This window comes from Caretta caretta, chromosome 1 (genome assembly GCF_965140235.1).
Source record: "Caretta caretta isolate rCarCar2 chromosome 1, rCarCar1.hap1, whole genome shotgun sequence".
Lineage (NCBI taxonomy): Eukaryota > Metazoa > Chordata > Testudines > Cheloniidae > Caretta > Caretta caretta.
In genome coordinates this window covers 167580075-167595367 of record NC_134206.1, presented here as the reverse complement: position 1 = coordinate 167595367, position 15293 = coordinate 167580075, and the positions used below count along the sequence as shown (strand labels likewise).

At 40.1% G+C, this 15293-nt stretch overlaps 1 protein-coding gene across 11 annotated transcripts in view; it reads right to left on the bottom strand.

The window, feature by feature from the left end:
• Positions 1–1244: 1244 nt before the first annotated feature.
• TIAM1 (TIAM Rac1 associated GEF 1) overlaps positions 1245–15293 on the bottom strand; it is a 254077-nt gene continuing 240028 nt past the window's right edge. For 9 of the 11 annotated variants that reach the window (XM_075133192.1, XM_075133175.1, XM_075133180.1 and 6 more), the window contains 8 exons: positions 14511–14690; positions 14264–14382; positions 12546–12654; positions 10655–10713; positions 7252–7354; positions 6372–6459; positions 5292–5464; positions 1245–3456 (listed from right to left, as the gene is read on the bottom strand). In XM_075133192.1, the coding sequence (XP_074989293.1) occupies positions 2972–3456; positions 5292–5464; positions 6372–6459; positions 7252–7354; positions 10655–10713; positions 12546–12654; positions 14264–14382; positions 14511–14690 (1316 nt within the window). In that variant the 3' untranslated portion in view covers positions 1245–2971. The other 2 variants (XM_075133199.1, XM_075133203.1) reach the window with 2 other exon arrangements.

Below are 15293 nucleotides of genomic sequence, written 5' to 3'. Positions count from 1 at the left end.
TGGCACAGTATGCACAGCAGGAGGTAACTTCATGTGGCAAGCTAAGGACTGGTGTTTGATCCTGACAGCATACTTCCTTCTCTAAGAGCATCACCGCATTCCTGGGTCATATTAGAATTCTGAGGAGAGAGGGGGTAGCTACACTTATCCTTACCCAGAACACTACTGCAAGTTTTAAAGATTAAGCTAGAGGCATGTATGCGCTTTTATGGTGAAACATATCTACCTGCTTGCATTATTTCAAGCTCTGTAATTGATTATCTTGCACAGGCAACGTGGTTTACTGTTTAGAAAGGTATAATCTGGTCTACCAAACATAATAGCCACAAACTCAATTGGCCAAGAGTGGAGACAACAGTGTCAAGTAGTAAGAGACACTAAAGTCAGTGTCCAGCCCCAGGGCTCAGAGGGTGCGACTAGACTGCCATTAAAACCTGCAGCTAGCTTGTGCCACCTGACACGGTCCCAGAGCCTGGGCTGTAGCCTATGTGAGGTGGGCTGCAGCCTGATCTGTGATACCCTCCACACAGCAATTAAACAGCCCTTTAGCTCAAGTCAGCTGGCACAGGCCAGCTGCAGGTTTTTAATTGCAGTTGTGGATCTACTACAGTATGCATCCGATGAAGTGAGGTGTAGCTCACGAAAGCTTATGCTCAAATAAATTGGTTAGTCTCTAAGGTGCCACAAGTCTTCCTTATCTAAAACCAACTAACCTTTTCTTTATACAAAAGGAAACTGTTTGTGAAATTGAACCAAGATCCTCAAATTGAGCACATACACCTTTGTAAGGAGCAAAGTTGGAGGATATACTATACTGGGCTTGGATGTTTATCAGCATGACACTAAATCTCAATTTCCCTGTGCACATCAATTTTGATGGAAATATTTTTTCAACAATTGAAGTTTACAGCTAGACAGTGAGTGCTGCTTGAGAACTTAGAGTGTGATGTAAGGCTAGTACTTTGTGTATTTTGACAATATGTTTAACTTAGAATCTTAAATAATTGTTGTGCAACTCATAAGTTCCCACAACTGAAAATTTAAATAAAATTTGTTAAAATAATTTTGATTACCAAGCCAAATCACTACAGGTTGCCGGAGTAGTATTAAGCCGTCCTTAACAGCTAAAATCCATTTATTGGGTTTTGGTTACAGCTTGCTCTTTTTGATCAAGGCAGAAGTGAAAGGGATGTGCTTGGTGCAGTCACACCCCACCCATCATCATCACCACCACTACCACACTGTTCAGGTATTTTCAGTATTTTATTGTTTGACAGGCATTTACAACGTTCCATTCATAGACCTAAAAACATAAAAATAGACCTTCTTTCAGCTTATAAAAGAAATATACAAGAACCTTTGACAGAGACATGTCATGACATTATGTACAAGAACAATGGCACCCTCCCAAGCACCAGACTTTCCAGTCTTTCACAACTGACTGTATTCCAGTAGGACAGCTAAAACCTCTGCTTTTCTACTAAATTGGGACACAATGGACTTTAGATGATATAGAACAATGAAGTGATGATAAAAGGGTATAGAAATCTTTCTAAAGCTTTTAGGAAAAGAAAAATCAGAAGACAGTCTTTTGAAAGTTTTCTTGTATCAGCTTTTGGGACGGGAAGAGGGGGCAAATGCAGGCTGGGACACAAGACAGTTGATGTTTCTGGGGAACAATTTGTTGTTTCAAAATATAGTCACAGCTGATCTTATAAAATATAGTCCTAAAGCTATATATAAAATGCCAGGTTTCAAAAGTATCCACTAATGTGTCAAACATCAATAGATACAAAGAAAATTTCGTTATCTTCCTCTTTTGTATGTGGAAAGTGAAAATGGGAAAGCTATATAAATCTAAAAAAATTAAAAGTGCTATATTTTCTCTTTTATATTTGGAAGTCTACTTAAAAAACTCTAGATTTTTTACCCTGTTTTAGATACTTAAATAAAAAGGTTTGAGAGGTTTGCTTATTTAGAACTTTGTTCATAGTGTATTGCAGTGGAAAAAGCCTTTACAAAGGAATTTATATATACACTAGTTTCATCCGCACTAAGAGTTGGATGAGGTCAGTTTTTTGGCCATAAATTTTCACCCCCACCCAAAAGTTGTCAGTCATAATGGACCAAATTCATCCCTGATAGGACTCCACTGAAGTCATGGATTAATTTAGCCCTCTTTGTAATTCAGTCACATTATTTGTAACATAACTGAATTCCAGTTATCCCTAAGCAGGGCTTTCCAGTTGATATTTTAATATATAAAAACTAGCCTACTGCACCCTCTGCAAAAAGGCTAGCCTCATATCCTAAGTAACACTAACATTCTTATCCATTTGTGCCTCTGCATCTCAGATAAAAAGTACAAAAAAAAGTCAAGTGTTAAATTTGGATCTCTTTCAAGAGTTTGGCAACTTTATCAAATTTTACGTAAAGCTAGAGCTTCCAGCACTGAAAATAAGTTAGACCAGACACACCAAGAGAACGCAGCACAACATAAATCCCAAACCTTTCCTCACACACTCCTAAAATACATGTATAGTCTTAAGAGGGAAAAGATTAAGAACACTGCAGCTGTACAGATTAGAAAGGCAGTTTCCTCATTAAGGAGATGAGCCTCCGATTGACATTTCACAGATACAAAAGCCTCTTTGTTCATTGTGCTATCACTTAAGTTGCACATATGCAAGATGCCAACAGTAACTTATTCTCCAGTGATATTATGTATCCCATTTTAGAATAAATAAAATTTTAAAAGCCCTTAGTAATATACAGATAGGACTCCAGCTTATTTCAAATTTTACACTCCCCGTCCCCCCTTGTAAAGTTCCTAAAATGTGTCTGCACAGCTTCAGAGCAATTCAGCTGCCAAAACTGTGTGTGCAAGCTAAGGGATCATGCTCCACAGCATTTATTGGGGGGAGGGAGCGGGGTAGATCTACACATGCCAGCTAATGAGAAAGTGACAGGTTTAGAGCTCAGTGTTCAGTTTTCTGCTAGGTACAAAGTCTTCACGCCTAACCCAGATGACTTCTTCACTATTACTTTCCACCCCGCCATTGATCCCAGACAGTGCAGCTTGCTTTTTCAACTGAGTCAGTCTGGCAGCATGCGTGCTCATTGCATGCCGTGCTCTCTCTGCCAGATGGGACTGGCTGCTTGTGATGGAAGCAGCCTGCAACTGCTCCTGAAGTTCTCTGTCAATCGTGATACCTTTCGTAGACTCACAGTACTCATCATCATCGCTGAGGATGTCAGTTTCTTTAATGTCCTCCTGCTCCTCGTACTGAGCAAGGTCAAACTGTTCCTCTACCCAGCGGTCAGTGTCCCCACTGGCTGTGGACTGCTGGGACTCTTTTTCAGGGCTGCTTTCGAAGACAGCATCCGAGTCAATGGTAAACCTGTTTCGGGCCAGCCGCCGCCTCCTCCTCCCAAGAGACTTGCTTGGGGCGGACACTGCACACACACACAAAAGATAAAATCCCACATGCTTTACACAAGGTGAAAATGTCTCTCTAAAAACTAGTCTTTCAACTGCCCTCTCCTAACATCCCTTGGCACCAGCTATCAGAATTTCCCAGCATGACCTACTCCTCCCTATCAATATGCATGCATAAGTTATGCTTTACTTAGTTTCTCATGGAAAGAGGTGGGGGTTTTTTGGTTTTTTTTTTTTTTTTTTTTTTTTTGCCAGCTGTAAAAAGTTTCTGCTTCTTAGATCCACAAATTGAGATAATGGGCCACAATTACTGTTCCTCCTCAGTGGGTGGCAGGCAGCCAGCATGAGAAAGCGTGAGTAGAGCTAAGCTTCTCACCAGCTGTGCCCCGGGGCTAACAGACTGCAATAACCCAGCTTGTCCCAAAACTGACCAGGAAATATTGTGGTGCCTCCATAGGAACGATGTAGAATCGTTCCAAGCAGTGAGATGGAGCTGGGAGACACCGGAGTTGCTGCCTACTCGTTACGTAGGTGCAAGTGCTCCATTGTTGCTGGGCTATTTTCTAGGATAACAGTCTTGCTTTCAGAAGTTCCATCTTCAGCATCAGACCTGTCTGCTAGTTTTGTGACTGGTTCAGATAGCATTCTGGCATCTTCCATGTTGAAATATCTTTATACGAGGCTTGTCAGACAAAGCAAAGGATGAATTCTCCTGATTAAGGATCTGCAGAAACTTCAGTGTTATGTGCACACAATATCTCCACTGTAGGCTGCTGAGATTCAGAGATTGTCGTTTGTCCCCTCACTGACGGCACCTTCAGTACACATCTATTAAATGCATTCATCTTTGGAAAAAGTATCATTATCCTGAGTCTGAAAACACAAGTAAATCAGCTGAGCATTTAGGGTTAAAAAAATTTACAAGTAAGGGCCCAGCTAGGCCTGGGAGAAGGGGCACAGGGGGGTTACCCCCATGCATCCACCATGTGAATGACTAGACAAATCCACCTAAAAGAAGATTGACGTTTCAAGCATATGGAGCCTCATGGGATGATTAAAGCACTGTGGTACAAATTAGAGTCAAAGGCAGCCCAAAAGGTATCTTAAAATGTGTGAAATCCTTCCCTAGCCTCTGTGAGAAGCCACACTGTGAATGTTATTGGTGTGGCTTGCTTGTTATAGAGGAGGAACAAAAAGCCTGGTTATCTGGATTACTGGATCTAATGAGCAGGAAAAGTATATTTAGAAGCAAGTTTCTTCCCTCCTTCGATTAGTGTTTGCCAAACTCTTAAAAAAAAAATCACAGGGAAAAGCAGTTTGTGTTTTGCCAGAAGTCAACTGAAAATGAAGTCTACATTTTAAGACTGACTAATCAAGTGCACCTCTGAGATCTGATGAGGACAAACAAATGCCCACTCCCAATAGAGGTGAAAAAGGAGAAATGGAGAACACATGAAGCAGAAGTCATTTCAAACCCCGCTGAAGATTTGAGATGAGCTAAAGACACTTTGGGAGCTGGTTTTGTTTTAAACCACTACTGGTCATCTCTAGAAATCCTGTACATATTTTTGCTACAAAGCTTTATTCAACTGCAACCCAATTGGCAGATTAAAACATACAGTTGATTGAAACTGATAGGAGTCCCATTTGGGTCTCCTATACCAGAAGGATCATTGCTCAGATGTTGAACCTTGAGTGAAGAGTGGTACTTGTTAAGGCTCTCATATGGATGTGAAGGCAGGTCAGATGCAACACTAACCCTCATCTATGGGTAATAAATATTACAACTCTGATGTGACCTACAGTAGTGCTGGGGTCAGTGGGATCTTGAAAGTCTGCATCCCTACAGTACCTGCCCTGTTCATTGCTGGCCTTGCACCTTTTAGAGCACACAGTCTTTTCCCTCCAAAAGGAACATATTGTTGGGATGAGGGCAGACTTTCAGTTTTAAGAAGCTGCCTTCTGTGCTTATCGCGTAGAATGGAGTGCACAGCCTTCAGAAAATCCTTTCTGTGGTCTGGGGAACTGAAAACAGGAAAAACAAACAAAAAAAAGTTAGGGCACAAGCTCACAGGAGATACATAATTCCTGCAAGTATGTGACAGAGCAAGATAAATCAACACCAGTACTGAAAGAAAATGTGAATTGCTCTGCCTGTCTTTCCCTGTCATTCTAGTATAAAGTTTTCAAATCAAAGTTTATAATGTACATCTTGCATTGTTAAATCTGTGCAAGTTTAAACCCATGTCCAAGGAAACAAGCATTCTGCATTATGGAAGTACTATCTACCTCTCTCTTCTTCCTTTTTCTCTGATGCCAGCTACTCACTTATTTGGCAAACCTATGGTAGCTAATGTAATCTCACATCTTGTGTGCTTGCATTGGACAGACTGAGCAGAAATCACGCATCTCATCTAGACAGCAGGTTGAACCTATTTTTAATATCAGCTCAGCAGGGACTTCTACCAGTTCAAAAAAAAAACAACAACTAAAAATGGTAAACAAAATTCTGAAGTGAGGGTTAGCCCTTATTACAGATAATATTTTAACATGGCATCGTAATTTGTACTAAGCCCCTTAACAGTGGGAGTCATGCCTTGCCAGCATGGAAAGCATTGACCAAACTGGACACTTCAGCAGCTGCCTGGCATTCTGACAAATGCTCAATTACAGTGCATGCAGCATTAAAAACAAATTTCCATACAGAATTCAATCGCTGGGAGCAAATTTGCAAAGGGAAAAAAATTAATATTCCTGTAAAGCTTCAGTATTGGTTAAATATGGCTTTATTCTCTTTAATGAGAATCCTTCGCTGGTACAGCTAGAAAAAGTTGTAAGCCTCCTGTGCTATCATCATGTGGCCTGTCTTTCTTTTAAGAACGACTAGCATCTAGAAATCCAGCAACAACAGAACACATGGAAGCACGCTCACCTACAGCAGAGGTGGAATGTTCTCTCTGGTCTGCCTTCGGACTCAGATTTAACATGAACAATCTCACACACAGAATTGGTCTCTGCATCTAGAGAGATATGGAGAACATTTTGCACCACGTTATACTACTTAATTATATATGGGGTCACATCGTGTTGTAATTTCAACTAGAATTGAGAAGTACTCTCTAACCATGAGAAACAGTTTTATTAAATTTATAAGGTATCCCAGAACACAGGTTGATCACAAATCCTAGCAGACGGACACTTGGTTATGACTCCTACACTTGGTCGCACAGAGTTACATACCTGACAATAAAAATTAAACCATTAAAGGTCAAAAGACTTTTCACAACCCTCCACAATTTAAAGATTTTTAAAATTCCTAAAACAACTATTATACACCTAGTTTTGTTAACTCTGAACTTATCTATCATCTTCACAGCCTATGTGGTTCTGCAGCTGCATCGACTTCCACACAGGCTTTATTGAGCTAAACAGACCCCCCCCGAAGCACATACACCGAGTCCTAAGGATTTTCTCTGGTAGCAACAGCAAAGTGGTTACATGGACTTTGGCCAGAGTGAGTGTTTGTGTTATTTGAAACAAAGTATTTTCCACAAAAAAAATTCTAATTTCGAAAACCAAAACTCTTTTCTTGGAGAGTTTTCCCACAATTTTCAAGTACAGCTTTTGCTTTCTCTCTTCTTACAACCCCTAGAAGGCAGAAGAGGAGAGAAACAAAAGGTCAGTGTTTTTTGTATTTATTTATTGGTTATATAAACCATCACACACACCCCAACTCCCATAAAGAGCATTTGTTGGCTAGTAAGAAATGAGATGGGCACTTTAACAGACTTCTGAATACATTTCAACATTACCTGCACTTGCCAGTGCGCGAACCTGCAGAGCTTCTAAGGGAATCATGTGACGAAAACGGAATGGGTCCCAGTCTTCGTAAATTGAAGCCCTGTGTGAGCCTCCCTGGATCAAAAAATAAATCAGGAAAGTTTACATTAGGAATTCAGAGGCCTGGTATTTTTTGGTGATAGGAACCACAGAAATGCCCGTGAAGAAGTTTCATGAACATTAGGTCACAGGAAGGAAGTATAGACAATCTGTCATTATGCCACAATGATCAGTTCTCAACACCTCAAAAAAGCACTTAGCACTAATGTTACAAGAGAGCTGGACTAGACATAACCACAGCCATTTTGTGTACTCAGCCCACCATCACCTGAAAGCAAGACCACCACGTAGTCAGGAATAATTTGACGTTTGCCTAAGCAAACAAAACAGCTGCAATGTTAATAAAAAATAAATTCATAAAAAAATATAAATAGCTAACCTTGGATGTGGGTGTCTATGACCATAAGTTTCTTGCTAGAAGTTACTTTGCAAATAAGTAAAGTTATACGTTTTTTGCTAAGGCTAAAAAATTGTTAGCCCTTTGGGAGTTACTATAAATTGTGGGCTTTGTTTTAAGCAACCTCTACAAAAATTAGTCAAAATGTGCAATGAAAATTTTTTTGCCGAGCTAACCAACTGACATCCAATTCCCCAGTGGCCAAAAGGAAGGCTGGCCACTTAACACCATCTCAAACTTTAGACTACCCCAGATATAGTTACCCAGGCTATTGCTCTTTTAAATGTGCGCTTTAGACTCGAACAAAACATTTTAAATAAAAGCACTCTCGTGTACCTATCATTTATCAGAGGTGTTGTGTCCCCCATTAATTTATTTCCTAAAACCATCTAAAAAAAGTTGAGGATATTTGAACCCATAGTTTTGGGTTCAAATATCATCAGGTAACACTACCTGTAGGTAGTTTGCTTAATTGCTATCCATGAGTCAAGGAACAGCACATTGTACAAGTCAAAGATGATCATTGTGCACAAAATAGACCTGTCCACTCTATCCTCCTTCCAAAAATTCCTGTACACTCAAAAAAAGCCTCACACCAACATTGTGTCTACATTATTGTGTCTACAGTTGGGAATCAGCATTAGTAACCAATGCTACTGGACCAAAAACACTGCACTATGGCCTGAGTGCTTAAAGTTATGCATATGCAATCCCACTGATTCCAAATAAGAGACATTTGAACGTTTAGCTAGATTGAGGTCTCTGTACCTACAACCAACATTTACTCGGTGGTGGTGATGTGTGCACAAACCAAAGTCCAGAATTGAAGACCATGTTTTACATTCACTAGCCATTACAGTGACTGATGAAGGCCACACAGAAGAAAGATATTGTATGGTGCATGATTTCAGAAGGAGTAAAGTTTAGAGAGGTCAAATGTGCCTTGAATACATTAGTCACAAAGCTCCCTCTGCCCTTTAATCAAGGAAACACTCTATCCTAGCAAGGATACAGAACTGGGCTACAAGATGCACACTGGTCACCCTGCCTCTTTGTGCAGAGTAGGCAGCCAACAATCCATATTTTAGAGATGTTAGCTAAAGAATCTTATCACTCCAAGAATGAGAAATGCGATGTTTAAACGAGAACTATTGTCAGTCCTTACTACGCAAGAGTCTCAATGACACAGGGATGGAATTTCTCTCTCCGCCTTTAGCTATGAACACTGAGACAAGTATACAGTACCATATTTATGCACTTCGAGTTTTTAGTTAGTATCATGCCATAGAGAAGTTACTCATGAATGAACATCAGATATCCAACTACAATCATACCCCATAAGCATCTTATTTAAGCACCCTCTCACACATTACCAGGGCCATTGCTATTTTAGAGCTGTATGATGCCCACCTCCCCCCACATTTAATCAAAAAGGATCACACTGCATATTTATAAGCTTTCACAGCACTAGTGTCATAGGCATTTCTGGCCTTGTCACTATTATGGACACTTTAATAAGGCAATAATGGCATTTTGTTGTTGTTACTTTTATTAACGTGCAGCACAAACATTAAAAAAACCAGTCAGGAGGCAGAACCAAATACACCTATGGCACTATGTAAGTTATACACGTACACTGTATTTGCAAAGTATTTTAAACATACGAGATAGCTGCATGGTGCAGCAGGTTATAAACCTATCTAGATTAGTTATAGAATTGATGATTTTTACTGCTCCCATCCCAAAAAAAGACCATTCACATTTCTAGAATAGCTATTCTTGGATTATGCTGCACAGCAAGTATTCGCTTCATAAGGATAATGGTTTCCAGAAGTTTTGTTCATTTTGAAGATAAAATTGTTTTAATGTAACTATTGGGGAAGGGGTTGGAATGGGGGCAAAGAAGGGGCCTCATGGAAGGGGTGGAGTGGGGGCAAAGGGGTGTCAGTGATGCAACCCTTGGGCCAATGCACTAGTCCTCATGTGGCCCTCGTGGTCATCTGAGTTTGAGACCCCTGGTTTAGGACAAGTACTTTGGCCTAGAGAGAGTTTTAAACTATGCCTTTAAAATGCTAGAAATAATTGCTTAAACTAGTCCATTTCATATCAAACATTAAAAACAGCAGGGACCACATTTCTAAGATTATCTTAAGGCAAAGTGCAACTCTGTTCCTTGGGGAACTACTTCAAGTGTATTAGAGATAAAGAACGGACAATGGAGGATTATAAGTGAATGCAATTAAAAAAAACACTTTGGATATTTGTACTGTTTGTTTTCTGGTATAACTGCTTGACCTCAATACTGTTCTATGACAATTGATTGCATGTGTATTTTGTGTTCAGTACATGCCCCCGAGTATTAGTTGAATCTACTCTGGATTGATGAACTGCTGATACATATGTCTGTGGTTCTTGGTAACCAGTCAACAAGTTTATAAAGGCAAGAACATCAAATGTCCTGATTTGAGAAATTCTGTCCAAGGTAAGTGCTGTTCTGAAGAGAACCTACTGTTAAAAAGGTAGTAAACTAGTGCTCCCTCCCTGGACTCAATAAAAACGGGTTATCCTAATTAAATTCTATCCCAATATTGGCTTATCAAATTGGCAAAGCTAGTTGTTTGATTGCAGCTTTAAAATCTAACTGGCACCTCAACAAATTCATAAAATTGACCCCATTTTGCACTGACACGGGTCAAATCCCTATTTGCAAAGGGAGAAAGGTTAAACATGCAACTTCCTGACTGGTGACTACCTGCTTGTAAAATCTTTACAACCTACTTGCACAACCACATAAAAAGATTAGCTAATCAATATTTGTACATGTAAACCATTAAACAGTGGCTAAATATAATTTGAAAGTCTTGGCCTTGCTCATTTTGGATCCCCAAATATGTAGTCAAAGTAGCAACAAAACTTACAAGTTTCTTCTTCTGTTTGGAACCATCTTTATATACAAGGACAACAGCAGTTTTGAACACTAGAGAAAGATTAAAAACAAAAACCACACAGTCAGTAATGGTCCCTGTACCCTTGCCTCCTGCAAAGCCCAAGCACACGCAGAAGTCAAACACACACCATTAATCATGACAAGATCACACACATTCCTGGTAAGTCTTTGTTTCAATCAGGGGCCAGGAGGGGAAAGAACAAGAGGATAATTATAAAGACTCAATCTTCCTGTATTATTCCCCCTCTCTCGCCCCACCACCACCAGAAGAATTTACACAACAGTTAATTTCTCAGGTGGCTTTGATGTTACAGAATTCGTAAGTTAACTGTTCTTTAAATTATTATTCATACACAATATGTTCGCAAATTACAGGATTCCATCTAAAATAAGATATTTTGTTGTGTCTTTTAAACCCATCTGGCTAAGTCCACTGAGTGGTTTGTGTATTATTAGGACTGCAGTAGCACCTAGGAGCCCCCAATCATGGATCAGGACCCCATTGAGCTAGGCACGTTCAAAAACGGAACAAAAAAACCCCAAACAAAAAGAGATAGTCCCTGCCTAGTTGCATGCGGGAGTCAGAGGGCTGACACTACATTTAACAGATTAGTGGCCTATTTGGACTACTGATGTCTGTGACAGTGGCCTATAAATAGGAGTCAATACACAGTTATAGCTGGAATGTTACATGCACATGTTATGGGAAAGTATGTTGGAATTTGGGTTTAAAGAATCAGGTGAAGGAATGAAATTGTAATTTCCACAGTGGACCAGAGAGACAACCTTCGTTTTAGAATTAAAATATTTGGATCTTGAGGTTTTATAAAGATGATTTAAAAACTCTTTGCACAATAACTGAAAATGAATACACATCCCCCAAATCATTGAGCTGACGTCAATCACTTTCATCTTGGAGGCAGTTCTGTCATTTTCCTGACCACAGGACCAGTCTATACACAATAGAAAGACAAAGAGCTTGGGTAGCTCTTCACCAGTGACAACAGCAGGAACGAAAATGGTACCTTTGTCATGCTGGTGTTGGGACATCCTCAGTGGGTAGCTGAAGGGTTTTTATTTACAATGGTAATATTGAATAATTAGCAGCCACTGGCTTTCCAAGTGCTATCAGCAAATTGCTAGATCCAGACAGCCGCTTGGCTACATGGGGGAGTTAAAACAAAAACCACGCAAAAAAGCCAACGACCAAACAACCCTAGATCATTGATACTGAGACCTCAGTGGTTCAGGAGCCAAATTAGCAATCAGTATCACCCAAAAAAGCCATAATAGTGTGAATTCATTGTTTATTATTCTCGCAGCAACATGACTGACCAAATAGTCTACAATTGGTTAACAACATAGTAAAAGCATCCTGATCCATAATTAAATCAGAGTTTTAACATGTGCTGCAAAGAGCCACATTACAGAGCCACTTAACGCTGCCAGAGCCTCAGTCTGAGTATCACTGTCCTAGGTGTAACTAAAAGCAAGGAAGTGAAGTGGCATGAATTAGGCTATTGAAATACAAATACTAATAAATCAAGGGGAGGAGGGTTGCTAACGCGTAGAGTGAGGTTTTAGCTACTCACTTCTTATGGACTTTGGGCCACATTCTACTCAGTTACAGTAGTTGCTTGAATTGAATTTCTCCAGATTTACATCACCAACAGAGCAGAATTTGGCCCTTTAAATTCAGGGGCAAATCGTTGTGCGTTTAATTTTCAAGTTTAGATGATGTAGCAGGAACACTGTTAGGTAACGGTCATTCTCTATGTACATTTGTCACAGGTCTTAGTGTCTCTGCTCAAGTAAAAATCTGCCATCCTATTTGTGTTTGAAATAATCACCAGAGTACATACCAAATGCTGCTAACTCAGGTTCCTTCTTCCATTTCCCCAGTGATGCAGGAGGGTTAAGCCAGATCACTGTATTATGCAAAAGTAAGTCTCCCATGGAAAGGTCTGCAACCTGCCAACCATAAACACATGAAAATACAAAAAGCACCAGTGTAAAGGGTTTTAAGTGCTTTAGTAGATTTAGATGAATTTTTTACCCTAAAAAGAAAATTTACCAGAAAATTTTTGGAGCAAGGATTTTCCGTCAGGACTAAGCAGTTGCAATTATGTGCAAAATGCTAACTGTGCCAAATGCTAACTGATCAGACATGCAATCAAATCCCTAATTTTTGTGCATAAGTTAGGTACAGCCTAGTGTTGAAAGTATGGCCATTCAAAATCCGTAGGAAGGTTTAATTTCACAAGGAAGAAGCCAAAAATCTCTCTGAACTCTTACAGTGTTTGTCTCTCTCTCCCTGTTTCAGTTCCTCTTTATATTGTTTGAGCACATTAAACGTAAAAGAATTGAACATTTCTACTAGCTGAAGCCAGCCACAGTGCTTCTCGTACACAACTTAGCCTCCTGTACACAGCTCTGCCAAGGAATATGACTAGAACCTGCAAGTCCTATGTATTTCCTGAGTAAAAACGAATAACGGTGCTAATCTTTGTGGGCAGATATACAATAAAGTAGTCAAGACAACTAGATTTTTCACTTTGATCTCCAGAGGCAACAAGTAGGTTTCATTAACACTCACCCTTTCCCACATCTAGAAGCAGTTTTCCACCTTTTCCCCGTAAACACACAAATTGAGAATTCAGCACTTGTGAGAAGTGCTAAGTTGACTTCTCTGGAAATTTAAGTCCTCCATTTAGCCACAGAACAGGGTATAACATGGGTAACAGCAGTGCCTGCTTCTCCACACCATCCCCCTGCCCTGAACTGGTGGGACCTCTAGGCCCAAGGATAACCCAGCCTCACTTGTGCTTAAATGTCAGTAAGTTTAGCACACAAGACTGCTCCTCAGTCCAGGTGTATAGCATTTCCACTCACTCCTGCCCACCAGACCCAACTCTGGTCTCCACATACCTCTTGCTATTCTCAACACCAATTGTCCAACCCTGCTTGCACCTGCAGCCTTCACAGTGCTGCTACCTCCAGGACTACCCTCCTCCATGAGCACAACTGCCTCTCCTGCTTCACCTCCACTACCTCCAAGTTGCAGCTGAAGCTCACCCCTCCCAGCCCCACTTTCTCATCAAGACTCTCCTCACCATTCCCCCAGGCTGCTGCTGTAGTCCCCCTTCTCCTCTGCTTTGTTGAATCCCCATCTCATACCTTAGTCCCACCAACCTTCCATAGTTAGGTTCCACCTTGAAAGAGTTCAAAAGAAGTGGTCTACATTTTCAATAGTAACTAGCGGTTTTGGGTCACCCAATTTGAAATGTGCCTTATTTTCACAGGGTAAGCATTCAGCACTTTCTGGAAATCATGCCCCTTTAAGGAGTCTTGAGATGGGCATCCAAAAATCACCAGTCACTGCTGAAGCATTTTTTTTATGTACTGGTTTCCAAGACTATACCATACCTTTAAGAAGAACTTTTAGCATGTCCTGCCAGACACAATGCAGAAAAAGGAATTTGTAATGGCAGCTGTAACAATATGCTGTAATTCATACCAGAAGAAAGAGACTCCTGAACAACAGGCTTGTAATAAAGAAAGCAAAGAATAAAATCCTTACCTCTTTTTTTTCCACAGTCTGTTCTGCTATGAGCTGATCAAACACTGCACCATATTCTTCATGTATTTTTTGCATTTCATTAATATGGCTGGCAACTTTGTTCATTGTTTTTATGGCCACTAGAGGAAAAAGCAAGTGGAAAATAACTAGTTACGTAGTTGCTTCAGGGAAGGAGTGAGGGGAAAGAAACTTGCCCCGCCCCCCTCAGTTTAGCAGGTAAACACTGTTCCATAGTTCAGCACCTTACCATCAAGGTGATAGTGTTCTTCACTGTCTGCATCAGTCAGAGCAAAGAGTTCCCTCAGCAGAAGAGGATACTTTAGTATCCGCTGGATAGGTTTGATAAGGTAAGACTCCAGTGTTGAGGAGTGTTGCTGTCTAGGATTCTGAGCATCCAAAAATGCCTTAAAAGCAGTGTCTGTCTTAGCTAGAAGTTAAAATTAAAAATGGTTTTTAATTAGCCCAAACATCTGCCATTATGAAGTAACTTTTTAGAGGGTGAAATTCATTTGCCTAGAATAAGTGTGGTTTGTGGAGAAATACACATTTTGATCAACTATACAATACCATGTTTTATACAGTTCAGGTTTTTAGTTAGTATCACATGCCATAGTTAGCATCACATGCATCCCATGCAGTGGGCTGTAGCTCACGAAAGCTTATGCTCAAATAAATTTGTTAGTCTCTAAGGTGCCACAAGGACTCCTTTTCTCTTTATGCCATAGAGAAGTTACTCATGATTGAACATCATACCAAGATAAACATCTTTTATTTAACCATCCTCTAACATTATTTCTAGTACCATAGAGTGGTATGAAGCCCACCAAACCTCCTCCCTCCCACTAGTTTAATCAAAAAGGGTCACTGTTATTTATAAGAATTCACAGCAGTAGTGGCAGAGGTATGTCAGGCCTTGTGAATATTACGTGCATCTTTAATGGCATTCTGTTGTTACTTTCCAGACTTAGAAGTGCAGCACAAACATCAAAAATATTTGTAAGGAGGGAGAACAAAATATACCTGTGGAACT